The sequence below is a fragment of the Camelina sativa genome, chromosome 2 (genome assembly GCF_030686135.1).
Source record: "Camelina sativa cultivar CO46 ecotype springtype chromosome 2, ASM3068613v1".
Taxonomy (NCBI): domain Eukaryota; kingdom Viridiplantae; phylum Streptophyta; class Magnoliopsida; order Brassicales; family Brassicaceae; genus Camelina; species Camelina sativa.
In genome coordinates, this window is record NC_141881.1 from 16,137,262 (window position 1) to 16,151,254 (window position 13,993).

At 32.5% G+C, this 13,993-nt stretch overlaps 2 protein-coding genes and 1 non-coding gene across 3 annotated transcripts; 2 read left to right on the forward strand and 1 right to left on the reverse strand.

The window, feature by feature from the left end:
- The first annotated feature begins 7,033 nt into the window (after nt 1–7,033).
- On the forward strand, nt 7,034–8,740 carry LOC104722342 (ubiquitin-like domain-containing CTD phosphatase). Its single transcript, XM_010440494.3, has 6 exons — nt 7,034–7,400; nt 7,497–7,641; nt 7,725–7,839; nt 7,927–7,990; nt 8,080–8,245; nt 8,334–8,740. Exons 1-6 carry the CDS (start codon nt 7,126–7,128, stop codon nt 8,577–8,579), a joined length of 1,011 nt encoding a protein of 336 aa, XP_010438796.2. The 5' UTR covers nt 7,034–7,125; the 3' UTR covers nt 8,580–8,740.
- LOC104722352 (uncharacterized protein At4g06598) lies at nt 8,705–11,511 on the reverse strand. The gene is made up of 6 exons (XR_015579734.1): nt 11,464–11,511; nt 11,232–11,262; nt 10,118–10,828; nt 9,664–9,866; nt 9,010–9,438; nt 8,705–8,918 (listed from the first exon to the last, which is right to left on the reverse strand). It is a non-coding gene; the product is annotated as an uncharacterized protein At4g06598 (transcript).
- A 759-nt stretch (nt 11,512–12,270) lies between these two features.
- Nucleotides 12,271–13,810, forward strand: LOC147948705 (uncharacterized). Its single transcript, XM_087468237.1, has 2 exons — nt 12,271–13,185; nt 13,325–13,810. The coding sequence occupies exons 1-2, from the start codon at nt 12,271–12,273 to the stop codon at nt 13,808–13,810; spliced, it is 1,401 nt and encodes a 466-aa protein (XP_087324363.1).
- Nucleotides 13,811–13,993: the final 183 nt, after the last annotated feature.

Below are 13,993 nucleotides of genomic sequence, written 5' to 3' on the forward strand. Positions count from 1 at the left end.
CACGAGCTTAAGGGTTTTCCTTAACCCAAAACGCAGCGTTTAACTTAAGTCAAAATGCAGGAACTCGACCTTGCATCGACCGATGCACATAGTACATCGACCGATGCAATCCCTGAACCGGGATTTTGGTTCGCGGATGTTACAGGTAGTTTCCTTAGGAGCCTTGCTCTCAGTGATATAGGACCATAGCCCTCAGCCACATAAAGCCGTCTTTGTGGTTCTTGCCCACAACAAACAGTTCTCTCCCTTGAAAGTAACTGGAATAATCAAGCTTGTGTTACCTTTCATTGTGAACAGACCGTTGGTTAAAGATATTATCCAACGGTTAAAGAGCAGAGTTTAAGAATTCGAAGATGAATAAACGAGTTAGTAGAACAAAGGGATGAAAGTAGCGAATGTGTTTAGAAAGAGGAGCGTTCTCGCTCTGATACCATGTAAGTTTTAGAGTAGAAGAAGTGTAACTTGAAGAACACAAGAGAGAAGAGTTAGCGGTTTAGAGTGAAGAGAGTGTAGAAGTGTAAAGTGTAAAGTGTAAAGGAAAAGAAGAATTCTCACTTCTTACTTGATGTAGTTCATAGATACATTTTAAATATAGACTCTACAAAGAGGAATATGCTGTACAAAGATTCTATGCACAAATATCCTAGGTGATAGTGACGTCCTAAGCTTAAGACAACATGTGACTTCTTATGCTTCCCACTTGATTGAATCGCTAACGGTCACATAGGAAGGATCTAGAGAGGGTTAACATTTCTTCTCACGAGTCTGGTGAAGCTTCTCATGGGCCTCAATCATAAGCGGCCAGATGGTACGCACGGCCTATTTTTCTCCTTGTACGGATGATGGTACGGATGGTGCTTCTTCATGATCTTAACTTATAACAGTTTAAACAACCGAATGGTTTTGCCGGATTCAGTAGATGCTGGAACAAATCCGATAAATATTTATTTCTCTAAGAGAACACGAGGTCAAAATAATATATATAAAAGTAAGGTTTTGACCTCTCCTTATTGGTTGATTTTCACTTAATACTTTCTAATTTATTTATTTTTATTTGCTTTCTAATTGTTTAATTTCTTTGAATATTATTTAATACCTAATTAACACAATATATTTATAACTCACATATTAAAATAAAATTATAACTGAAATAAAATAAATTATGTATTAACCATATTCCACCATTCAATTTTATTCAAACACAATAAATTATAATTATGCACTCACTTTTCTTTTGTAACTTCCATTCATTCTTATCATATAAATAAGCATTCTCTCATTCTCTCATATTAGCATTCTTTTACTTTCACATTTTCATATTCTCTCATTCTCTTCCACTTCTCTCATTCTCTTTTACAATACCTCAAATCATTTTTAGTTTTTGTTTTGTTTTTGATTTCTTGTTTTTGTTGTATGGGTTGCAAAAAACCAAATGAAATATCATTCTCTCCTCATCTCTCACCAATATCAAAGGTTGTTATATCTCATATGTGCTGTAAGAGTTTGATTCTATATTTTAATTCAGATAGTATTATATATATTTAATATTGTTTTCAATTTTTATTTTATTTGTATAAAAATAAAATATTTCTTTTATATTTCTTGCCTTTCTAATTTATTCATATTTTTTTTTTAATTTTCCATAGTTAAATTTAAATTCACATATGTTGGTTTTAACAAAAAAAATTCAAGTTTATTTGAGAATTAGATGTTTCTATTTTGTTCAAGCGGTCAATGTGTAAAATTGAGTCTAGCCACATTAATAATTCACTTTAATATATATAGTTGACTTTTTCATTCATCATCACTCAAACACACTATAAGTTATAATTGTAACTCCTCTAATTAAATTATTTTTAAAATGTAACTTCTATCCTTGAAATCCTATAAATAACCATTCTCACATCATCATCCACCATATCACAAACTCTAAATATTTTATTTGTTTTGTTTATGTTTTTGCATGAATTCAACACTCATGGTAAGAGTGTGATTATATATTTTGCTGGATTTCTCTTATATTTTGTTCAATTTTATTTCTTGTTTTTAATGTATTTTTTCATTCCTTCTTTCTCTTATTATTATTTTCAATTACATATGTATAATAAAAATTTGGTGGCTATAAAAATACAATTATTGATGCAGATTCAACAACACTAATTTCAATAAAAACCCAATGAGGGAATCAATCTAAAGAAATCATCTTCATACATGTATATATATTTTATTTTAAAAAGTATGCAATGTTTTAACAAAATTAACTATAATAATAAAATTATTAAATCAAAATTTTTAACTCTCTCTTACCTCCAAATTGTTTTTGAGAATTTTTATACTTATCATTATATTTAGTTCTTGTGATCCAAAATATAATTATATAAAGATCATTATAATATTTCTTTAATTCAAAATTTTGTAATTTAGTGGGGGTTATTGGTTTAAGATTTGAATAGAGTTTTAAAGATTTTAAATGTTATGTAGAATATGTTGTTATTAGATCAAGATTTTGTTAAACTCTGTTAAAGTTTAGTGTTATTAGTATGTGATTTATAAAAAGTCATTTAAAATCTTAACAAATCTGGGTTATTAGATTCAGACTTTTATAAAGTCATTAAAACTTTTGTGTTATTCAATTAAAACAAAATAATCTAGGATTATTAATGAGTTCAATTATTATGTTATTGGTTCATGATTTTAGACAATTTCTTTACAAAATAAAGTCATAGAAAGTATCATAAAAATACAGAGATTGTTTGGAGGACTTTACAAGATTTTAAAAAACTAATCAACAAAACTCTCTAGCAATCTTTAACAATCTTTCACTTATTCATTTTTCATGATTTTGTTGAACTCTTCAAAAATCTTTATAAATCTCAAACCAATACCACCCCCTTAATGATTTTCTATATAATAAACAATTTGATATTCCATTTCCAAAATTTTAGTACAAAGAGGAAATCATTAGAATTTAACCTAGCAATATAGCTTAAATTAAGGTGAATATAAAAGAGATTAAAATTGAAATTAATATTTGGGATTTTTAACTGCGTTTCATATGATTTTATAGGAAATATAATTAACTGATACTTCAAAAATAATTTTGCAATTTAATTATTGAATGTTTTAGGTAAATTTTGAATATCATACTAAACTTTTATGATTTGAATAAATAAAGTGTATTATTGACACTTAGGAAATTTGTTTGTTATATATGAATTTTAATGAGAATTTTTAAAATACATATAAATTAACATAACTAACACAACAACCCGCGCATATGCGCGGATATTACCTAGTGTTTTACAATTTCTGAATTTTTACTAAAAGAACCAAAACGATTTTAACCTTTTTATATTAAAAAAAAATTTAGTAAAAAGGGCAATTCTCAAAATTATCACTAAAATAAGTTTTTTTTTTCTTAAAAAATACCACTTTTAGTTTTTTTTTTCCCAAAATATCACAAAATTAAACTTAAGTTTTAATATTACAAACTAATCTCTAAATCCTAAGACCATCTCCAATGGTTTTCCCTATTTTTCCTCTATAATAGAGATGCTCTATAATAGATGTGAGTTTTACTCCAATGGTTCTCTATTCTCACCTCTAAAATAGAGATTGCTATTTTTTCCTCTATTTATAGAGGAATCTTTGTAAAAATAAAATAGGATTCCTCTATAAATAGAGGAAAAAATAGCAATCTCTATTTTAGAGGTGAGAATAGAGGACCATTGGAGTAAAACTCACCTCTATTATCGAAGCAAAAATAGAAGACCATTGGAGATGTCCTAAATACTAAATTGTACCCCCTAAAAACTATATCCTAAATCTAGAATTGGCAACCCAAACCTTAAAAAAAGTATTCTACACTCTTAAAAATTAATTTTTTTGTTTGTGTGGCTGTGGTACTTTGGAAATTAACTTTTTTTTTTCAGTATTTTTGAAAAAAAACTTAATTTGTGATATTTTTGAAAAAAAACTTAAAATGTGGTATTTTGAGGAACCATGAATGGAAATGTGTTTTTATATGTTTTTTAGATTATAGTTTTTGGTTTTTATTTTTTCAGTTTTTAGTTTTTGTAATAGATTTTAATTTTTGGTTTTCTTTAAAATTATTTACATAAGAAAACAGAAAAAGATAAGAAACTTAAGTTTTTCCTAAAATCTCTAATTATATGGATTCTATGTTTTGCTAATATTGTAAGGAAAAACTAAAAACTGATTTTCATATTTTTTTTAGGAAATCTGTTTAATATAAAATATTGAATGGAGAAAAAATGGATTTAAAATGACCTAGATTTGAAACTTCATGGTTTAAATTACCTCAATGTAAAAATTTATTGTTTAAATAACTTAAATTTTAAAGTTAATAGTTTAAATAACATTTTTCTTTAATCAAGATTTTCATCAAAACGACATTGTTTTCTTACTAATAGAGAACTAGGTAACAGTCCGCACATAGTGCGATATAAAATAATTATTTAATGTTTTTACTGTAATTTTTATTTAAAAAATCTATTATATTTATGGGTAATTGAAATATTTAAAATTTGATTGTGTAGTATATATCTATAAAAAAATTGTAATTAAAATTTAACCCATAAGAATTATTATAATATCAATCTTATATTATTATATCATATGAACAAAGGGTTCTTAAAATTCATTTTAAAAATTTTATGAAAATATAATTAAATGATATAATTAAGTTAGAAAGATAATAAAAAAAAAATTAATTTTGGGTGTTAGGTAAATAAATGTAAATATTTTTAAAAGCTGATGACAAATAAGGAAAGAGTGTCATGAGCTCTGTAATTGTACCCCCTAAAAACTATATCCTAAATCTAGAATTGGCAACCCAAACCTTAAAAAAAGTATTCTACACTCTTAAAAATTAATTTTTTTGTTTGTGTGGCTGTGGTATTTTGGAAATTAACTTTTTTTTTTCAGTATTTTTGAAAAAAACTTAATTTGTGATATTTTTGAAAAAAACTTAAAATGTGGTATTTTGAGGAACCATGAATGGAAATGTGTTTTTATATGTTTTTTAGATTATAGTTTTTGGTTTTTATTTTTTCACTTTTTAGTTTTTGTAATAGATTTTAATTATTGGTTTTCTTTAAAATTACATACATAAGAAAACAGAAAAAGATAAGAAACTTAAGTTTTTCCTAAAATCTCTAATTATATGGATTCTATGTTTTGCTAATATTGTAAGGAAAAACTAAAAACTGACTTTCATATTTTTTTTAGGAAATCTGTTTAATATAAAATCTTGAATGGAGAAAAAATGGATTTAAAATGACCTAGATTTGAAAGTTCATGGTTCGAATTACCTCAATGTGAAAATTTATTGTTTAAATAACCTAAATTTTAAAGTTAATAGTTTAAATAACATTTTTCTTTAATCAAGATTTTCATCAAAACGACATTGTTTTCTTACTAATAGAGAACTAGGTAACAGTCCGCACATAGTGCGATATAAAATAATTATTTAATGTTTTTACTGTAATTTTTATTTACAAAATCTATTATATTTATGGGTAATTGAAATATTTAAAATTTGATTGTGTAGTATATATCTATAAAAAATTGTAATTAAAATTTAACCCGTAAGAATTATTATAATAGTAATCTTATATTATTATATCATATGAACAAAGGGTTCTTAAAATTCATTTTAAAAATTTTATGAAATATAATTAAATGATATAATTAAGTTAGAAAGATATTATAAAAAAATTAATTTTGGTGTTAGGTAAATAAATGTAAATATTTTTAAAAGCTGATGACAAATAAGGAAAGAGTATCATGAGCTCTGTAATTGTACCCCCTAAAAACTATATCCTAAATCTAGAATTGGCAACCCAAACCTTAAAAAAAGTATTCTACACTCTTAAAAATTAATTTTTTTGTTGTGGCTGTGGTATTTTGGAAATTAACTTTTTTTTTTCAGTATTTTTGAAAAAAAACTTAATTTGTGATATTTTTGAAAAAAAACTTAAAATGTGGTATTTTGAGGAACCATGAATGGAAATGTGTTTTTATATGTTTTTTAGATTATAGTTTTTGGTTTTTATTTTTTCAGTTTTTAGTTTTTGTAATAGATTTTAATTTTTGGTTTTCTTTAAAATTATTTACATAAGAAAACAGAAAAAGATAAGAAACTTAAGTTTTTCCTAAAATCTCTAATTATATGGATTCTATGTTTTGCTAATATTGTAAGGAAAAACTAAAAACTGATTTTCATATTTTTTTTAGGAAATCTGTTTAATATAAAATATTGAATGGAGAAAAAATGGATTTAAAATGACCTAGATTTGAAACTTCATGGTTTAAATTACCTCAATGTAAAAATTTATTGTTTAAATAACTTAAATTTTAAAGTTAATAGTTTAAATAACATTTTTCTTTAATCAAGATTTTCATCAAAACGACATTGTTTTCTTACTAATAGAGAACTAGGTAACAGTCCGCACATAGTGCGATATAAAATAATTAATTAATGTTTTTACTGTAATTTTTATTTACAAATCTATTATATTTATGGGTAATTGAAATATTTAAAATTTGATTGTGTAGTATATATCTATAAAAAAATTGTAATTAAAATTTAACCCGTAAGAATTATTATAATATCAATCTTATATTATTATATCATATGAACAAAGGGTTCTTAAAATTCATTTTAAAAATTTTATGAAAATATAATTAAATGATATAATTAAGTTAGAAAGATAATATAAAAAATTAATTTTGGGTGTTAGGTAAATAAATGTAAATATTTTTAAAAGCTGATGACAAATAAGGAAAGAGTGTCATGAGCTCTGTATGGTTAAACAGCATAATAATGTCTGTAGTCATTCAGTTATAAGATTTAAAGTTATGTTTTTTGGTTTAGCCTAACAAAACTTCATATTTAAAAGAGATAGTCAATGAAAATCGATGTTTTAATTAGATTGTAATAAAATTCATGATTTAAATAGGTAAAATTTGGAAATTAATTATTTAAATGACATTTTGTCCACGTACCATTGCTTATTATTATTTTCCTTTTTGTAGAAAAGGAAAACAAGTAAAAACTAATTAAGTACAAAAACCAACCTTCCAAAAGTCAGATCAAATTAAATGGCTTCCTCTTCCTCTTCTCCGACGGCGGCGCTCTCTCCTCGTACGGAAGAGGAACTAACTCTGACGGTTAAGTGGAATGGAAAAGAGTACACCGTCCGAATCTGTGCCGATGACTCAGTGGCCGAGTTAAAACGTCGCATCTGCCTTCTCACCACCGTCTTACCGAAACGCCAAAAGCTTCTTTATCCCAAGATCGGAAACAAACTCTCTGACGATTCTCTTCTGCTCTCTTCGATCTCCTTTAAGCCCTCGTTGAAGATGACAATGATCGGGTCAGTCTCATTCTTTTCTTCAAAATTTCTTAAACCCTAACGATCTAATTGATAACGAAACACCACTCGATTTTTTTTTTTTTTAATAATTTGCAGTACTGTTGAAGATGATATAATAGTGGATCAAGCAGAATCTCCAGAAATTGTTGATGATTTTGAGCTTGGTAAGGAAGAAGCTGTGGATGTTAAAGACAAGGAAGTCAATAAGCAGAAGTTGAGGAGAAGAATTGATCAATACAAGGTGTGACATTTATTATTTTAGGTATATATCTATGTGTTAATGAGTCAAAAAGCTTATACAACATTTTGCCCACAATTTTGTAGATAAATCTTCGAACGCCATGTCGCAAAGGCAAGAAACTTCTTGTTCTAGATATTGACTATACATTGTTCGATCATCGTTCTACAGCGGAGAACCCCTTACAGCTTATGCGTCCTTGTAAGCCCCCTATACAACACCTGTTTATGTTTTAGCTGGTTACTTAGTTTATTTTCTCTGATTGACTGTTTTGATTACTCAATGCAGATCTCCATGAATTTCTTACCGCTGCATATGCAGAATACGATATCATGATATGGTCTGCTACCAGGTGATGTTTTTAGTATTGTAGCTTTTCTTGTGTTACTTTATTCCTATATACAGTTCTGATGCTAGATTTATCCACCTTGGCTTCTGCAGCATGAAGTGGGTTGAGTTGAAGATGACAGAGCTGGGAGTGCTGAACAATCCTAACTACAAGATCACAGCTCTTCTCGACCATCTTGCAATGATCACGGTCCAGTCAGACACTCGTGGCATTTTTGATTGCAAACCACTAGGCTTAATTTGGGCACTACTTTCTGAGGTATTCATACACCCTACAACCTTACTTTACACATAAAATCTTGATCTTTCTTTGTAATGGCTAGGTGTTGTTATTGTGACTTGTGCAGTTCTATAATCCTGAGAACACGATAATGTTTGATGACTTAAGGAGGAATTTTGTAATGAATCCTCAAAACGGTCTAACAATCAGGCCGTTTAGGAAAGCTCACGCAAACCGAGATACAGATCAAGAGCTTGTGAAGCTGACTCAGTACCTTCTGACAATAGCAGAGCTTCAAGATTTGAGCTCTCTACACCATAGCAGATGGGAATCATTCTCCCAGGACAACGTCAAAAGGCGCAGACAGGAATGACTTAGCATCCATATTATTGGGGTTTTGTTTAGTTTCTTGAACATTCAGATGTCACTTTTCTGTTTGCTTTAAATATTTTAAAGGAGTGTAAGCATTAGTAGTATCTAATGTTGAACTTTCCACAGTAACAATCAAAATATTTCTTAAGGATTTCTAATAAATGATGCGAGTTTAGTTACACAAACAGATGGAAAAAAACAAACAACGCCATCAGAAAAAAAAAAAAAAAAAAAAACAAATAAACAGTTGAGACAGAGCTTACATCACTACACATTCTACATGGGAACATTCTCTTCGGACACACGACACAGGCAATGAACATCCCAAGATTTTAGAGCCCTAGAATGAAGCAGAATCGTGATAAGGATTGCAGTCTATTGAGCAGACATGCCATGAACAAATGAGTTTTAGTAATATCTTAACATAATACCTGATGTGCGCAGAGACAGACCAAACCGCCTCCGGCCAACCCTTTGTTTCATTTATGCCATCAATCGCTGGCACTTGGTAATCGAGATGCCAAACCAGGTCAACAAGGATAAAAATAAACTAAGAAGCATGCGCACAAACAGAGCAGCTACTAATGCGATAGGGAAAGACACAAGAAGCTGATCTGGAACCATGAAGACAGCTCAAGCTCAAGCCATAAGCATAAAAATATTTTTGGCAGGAACTTTGAACCCTTAGGGCCTCAAGGACAGATTCGTGAATTGCGACTCTAGATCTCTACTTTTAGAACGTTGGTGGCTAGATGATCCTTGCTTTTTTGGCTGCTGTTGCTGTTGCAGCTCGTGCTGCTGTTGTAGCTGGTATAAAGCCCTCAGCCTAACTATCTCTTTCTCCAATACTTCATGTTCTACTGAAAAAAAAAAAAAAAAAAAAAACCCCAAAATGACGTTAACATCTCACAAAATACTCAGGGAAACTAGAGTGCATCATTGACGAAGCTTTCTAGTAGTACCATAGCTTGAAGCAAGTTCTCTGATTAATATGATTTGATGCTATTATTATTCTACCCTAGCACTGATAAAAATAGTCATCTTAATTTCAAAGTGATAAGAAATTAAGAGCCTGAAAGACTTACAGTACTTGATAAGCTGTTCTTGTGCTAAGCTTTCCAACCGATTCTTAAGAGATTTGTTCTCCAAGCTGAGGATTAGATTCTGCTGATTGAGAAACTCAAGCTCCGCCGACACTTCAGAACCCTCTACCTGTAACATTTGGACGTTCCTTTCCAGTTCAGCTATGTACTGAATTTTACGGACCCGAGAGCGTTGAGCAAACTGCCTGCAAAAGAAAAACAATTTGGTTTGATTAAGCAGAGTAAAATTACAGCTGATCTAAGGGCTTTCTTGTTCTTGTATGCATGTCAGCCTTTTTATATAAGGCAAGAGAAGATATAAAAACAAAGGGTGTTTAATCAGCCAGGCCTAATATTTTGCCACACTTAGACCTCCCATCAAATAAACCATGAACATTATACATAATATCAGAAAACAGTCCAAGACACACTAAAATATCATAAAAGGACTACGTACTGTCTAGCACGTTTCGTATCTGCCTCGGAAGTAGCAGACTTAGCCAGAGAACTATCCCTTTTTACGGAATGATTGATGAAATGCATAGAAACATCTTTCTTAGCATCAGCAGCACAAGAAACCTTGTCTGCTTCATGTAGGCTACTGGATGACCCTGATCTTGGGATAGAGGCGCTCTCCAAACAACCAGAACTACTGTTTAAGCGAGCACCAGAATCTGATAATGAATCCCATGTTCTCATTTTCTGTTTGGGCAAATGAGCTGAAGGGTAGAAGGGCGACTGGCTGACTTCTGATGTAATCAGACTCCTTGGGACCACTGGCGTGACCAGAGAAACTGCTATTGTTATATCTACCACCATCCCAAAGTGTGTAATCAACATCAAAACCAACAGGGACATCTACATATGCAAATGAATCACTTGATGACCGTCGATGGCCTCCTTTCCGTACAGGTGGTCTCAGGTTCGTTGAGAAGGTCGTCAAGCCAAGAAGGCTGTTCCTCAATCAGAAAGCTCTCAGAAGAAGTTCGATGATGATTGATATTTCCTTCTCCAGCTTATGAACAGCCTTAGATCCAATCACACTAGTTGGAGCAAAATCTGCACAGAATGTTGGGCCACCAGTAAACGGACTTTTCGGAGGAAGTAAAGCCTGCTTCCCACTGCATGCCAGATTTCTAAGATTCTGAGACCCCTTCGAACTTGCCATCTGCCCAACATACATATAATAATATTACTCAAGAGGCAGCTCTTTAAGGTAGAGAGATAAATAAACTTCGACTACCTAACAGAGAGAATAATAGAATAGATGAAGTTGGCCTAAGCAAGGAATCTTAGTACCTAACAATGTAAACATAAAAGCTCTCCTTATGCTATCAATATGCAATACCCTGAAGAGTATAACATCAAAAAATTGCTTCAACTGGTAAAGGTACTTCTTTTACATAAGATGCAAAGTCCAAATCCACCAAATGTGAACGAATTCTCAGAATTTTTTTACATAAGATGTTGTAAATCTTCCCTAATTACAACATTTCATCAACAACGAAAACAGAAAATGCAAAAAAGCCCTAAACTTACAAAAAAAAGACTGTTTTGAAAAGTCTTCTTACCACTATGTATAAATCGACAAGGAGACGAGATCTGCAAAATCGAAACGACGATTGGGTAAGAGAATATGGATTGTGTTGTCTTCTTCTAATGAATGAATGAATGAATGAATCTGTCTATTCGTTGTTTTTCTGGTGGCAGAGGTTATAAAGGCTAGCTGGATTGATGAGTAAAAAGGCCTTAAAATTAACGATGATTTGTTTTATTTTTTTTTCTAGTTATGTTTTTCGTTACCTGTGTTCTCGCGCTGTCTTCAACTTGAGCGTAGTTTGTGATCTGACTTTGTGAATAAGTTTTTTTTTTTGTTTTTTTTTTCTTTTCTGGTTAAAGGACTTTGTGAACATATATATATATATATATATATATATATATATTTTTTTTTTTTCTTTTTTGGTTAAAGGACTTTGTAAATATATATATATATATATATATAAAAAATGATTTTGTGAATCTATAATATTAAAAAGGAAGTACTTTTTTCACTATGTAGACACCACTAATGAGCGTGAATTGCTTATTTTCTGTTTTGCTGAAGAACTATATATATATATATATATATCCTAATATATATGACTAACTGTATATCAAAGATTTTTGTTTTAGAGATGGAACTAGAATTCCCAAAAATGAAAATAACCTCAAAGAAACTAAAATTTATTTTGGATCATACCATTTAGAATTTTTAAAAGCTAAAAAAATTCTAAATTATATAATCCATTAAAAATAAAACACATGGACATAATAGATTTGTTCCCGAATATTAGTGGGATTTGGTCCCGAATTTTGCTCTGGGATTTGTTCCCAAGATTTACAACATCTCGGTTGATACGATTTGATCTCAACGGATTTGGGATATGTCTCTGGTGTAGTGTGTTCCTCGGTCTTAAATGTCTTGATTCGAAGGAGATGTTGTGGGTATATTTAAAGCCGGCTTGGTACGAAGAGTTTTCTCATCTGCAAATCTTTTACTTTCTTTTGCGAATACATCGCTCTGTTTTTGTTTCTGTTTGGTCTCTGTTGGTTCTCTTTGTGCTTCTCACGATGTCGCAGAGCAGTTTGTTTACCAAGGTTTCGTCTGGGAAGAAGGTTGCTGAGGTGCCACCGAAACGTAAGATCAAAATTCCCCATTTTGATAACTCTGCCTTGATTGAAGGCTATTTCAAGACTGTCATTGGGTGTTGTTTTAATCCGTGGGCTCAAGACATGAAGGCTTTGCTGCTCATGTTTCCTCGTATCTGGCAATTGGAGGGAAGAGTTGTTGGTGCAGATTTAGGTCTTGGGAAGTTCCAGTTCGACTTCGACAGTGAGGAGGATATTGTGGAGGTGCTAAAGATGGATCTTTTCCATTTTGATCAATGGATGGTGGCACTGGTTCGTTGGAAGCCATCGGTGGACCCTGCTTATCCGGCTTCTCTTACTTTCTGGGTTCGTGTCTTGGGAGTTCCTCTCCAGTTTTGGGCAGACCCTACGTTTAGGAGCATTGGGGAGGATTTGGGGCAGGTACAAGCGGTTGATATTGACGGGGGACGAGTTCAGGTGATTATCGATGTGTTCAAGCCTTTATGCTTCGAGTCCGAGATTGAGTTTGGTAATGGGGAGCAGACTATTGTCTCTTTGCGTTATGAGCGGCTCTTTGGTTATTGTCTGCGGTGCTTCAGTTTGTGTCACGATGCATCTCATTGTGAGGTAGCTAATGGTGTCCAAGTGCCTGAGTCTAATTCTTCTATGGAGGAGGACAATGGTGCTCGTCGGTTCCAAAGCTACAGAGGTGCAGTGGGAGGTGAGAGGAGGAGACAGGGTTGTCAGGAGAACAAGTTCCCGACTGCAAATAACAATCGGGCCATTGGGGAGAGTTCTCAACAAGGGTTCCAGCGGAACGCATCACGATCGACAACATCAGGGTGGTCAGAGGGTTCATTCTCGTTCATAGGGAGCGTCTTCTTATCGTCCGCGGAGGTGTACTGATTTGGCAAGGTTGGGGGAACAAGGTGGTACGGTACAGGTTTCTTCTCCTATTCGAGAGCCTGCTGCAGAGAAGGGAGCGGGGATGGTCAGTGTGGTTTCTCCGGTGTCATAAGGGGTAGTGCAAGTCCAGAAAAATGTGCGCAAGGCACTGTTTCAGGAGGATGCAGCAGGTGCACATGAGGATGTAGAGGACAATAGGGGAGGGGAGGATGTTGTGGAGCAGCGTTCTGAGCAGGTGGGTCTTGTGGTTACAGGTCCTGAAGAGATTTTTTTTGTTGCTTCGGTGGTGGAGGACCGTGTTACTACATTGGAGGTGATAGAGGACGCCGCTGTGGACTCTGCTGCGGAGTCTCAGGTGTCTATTGATATGGATGCTGATGATCTCAGGTCAGAGGCTATGGAGGAGAGTGGCGAGGCTGTCTTAGCAACGGATGACATTCTCCCTAGTGTGCCATCGGTTGAGACCAGCTCAGGTATTTTAGTGTCTTTTGTGTCCTCTCAGGTTCAGGATGAACAGATGGGGACTGTTGAGGGTAATGTTTTACCAGCGGAGAAGGCGGTTAAGCCAAAGGGAGGGCTGCTGAAGGGAGGGGGGGGGTCAAAGAAGCTTCCGTAACACTCACAAAAAGAGGCCAGCCCCTAAGGGCCCGGATGAGGGGGGGTGATGGTTCTAATCCAAAGAACCAGGACATGGGGAAAGGAGCGGCAGGTGGCGGAAAACCAATAGGGTGATAAATAAAGATTCTCAGCTGGAACTGCCAAGACCTGGGTAATAAGGCAACTATTGGGACATCTTAGG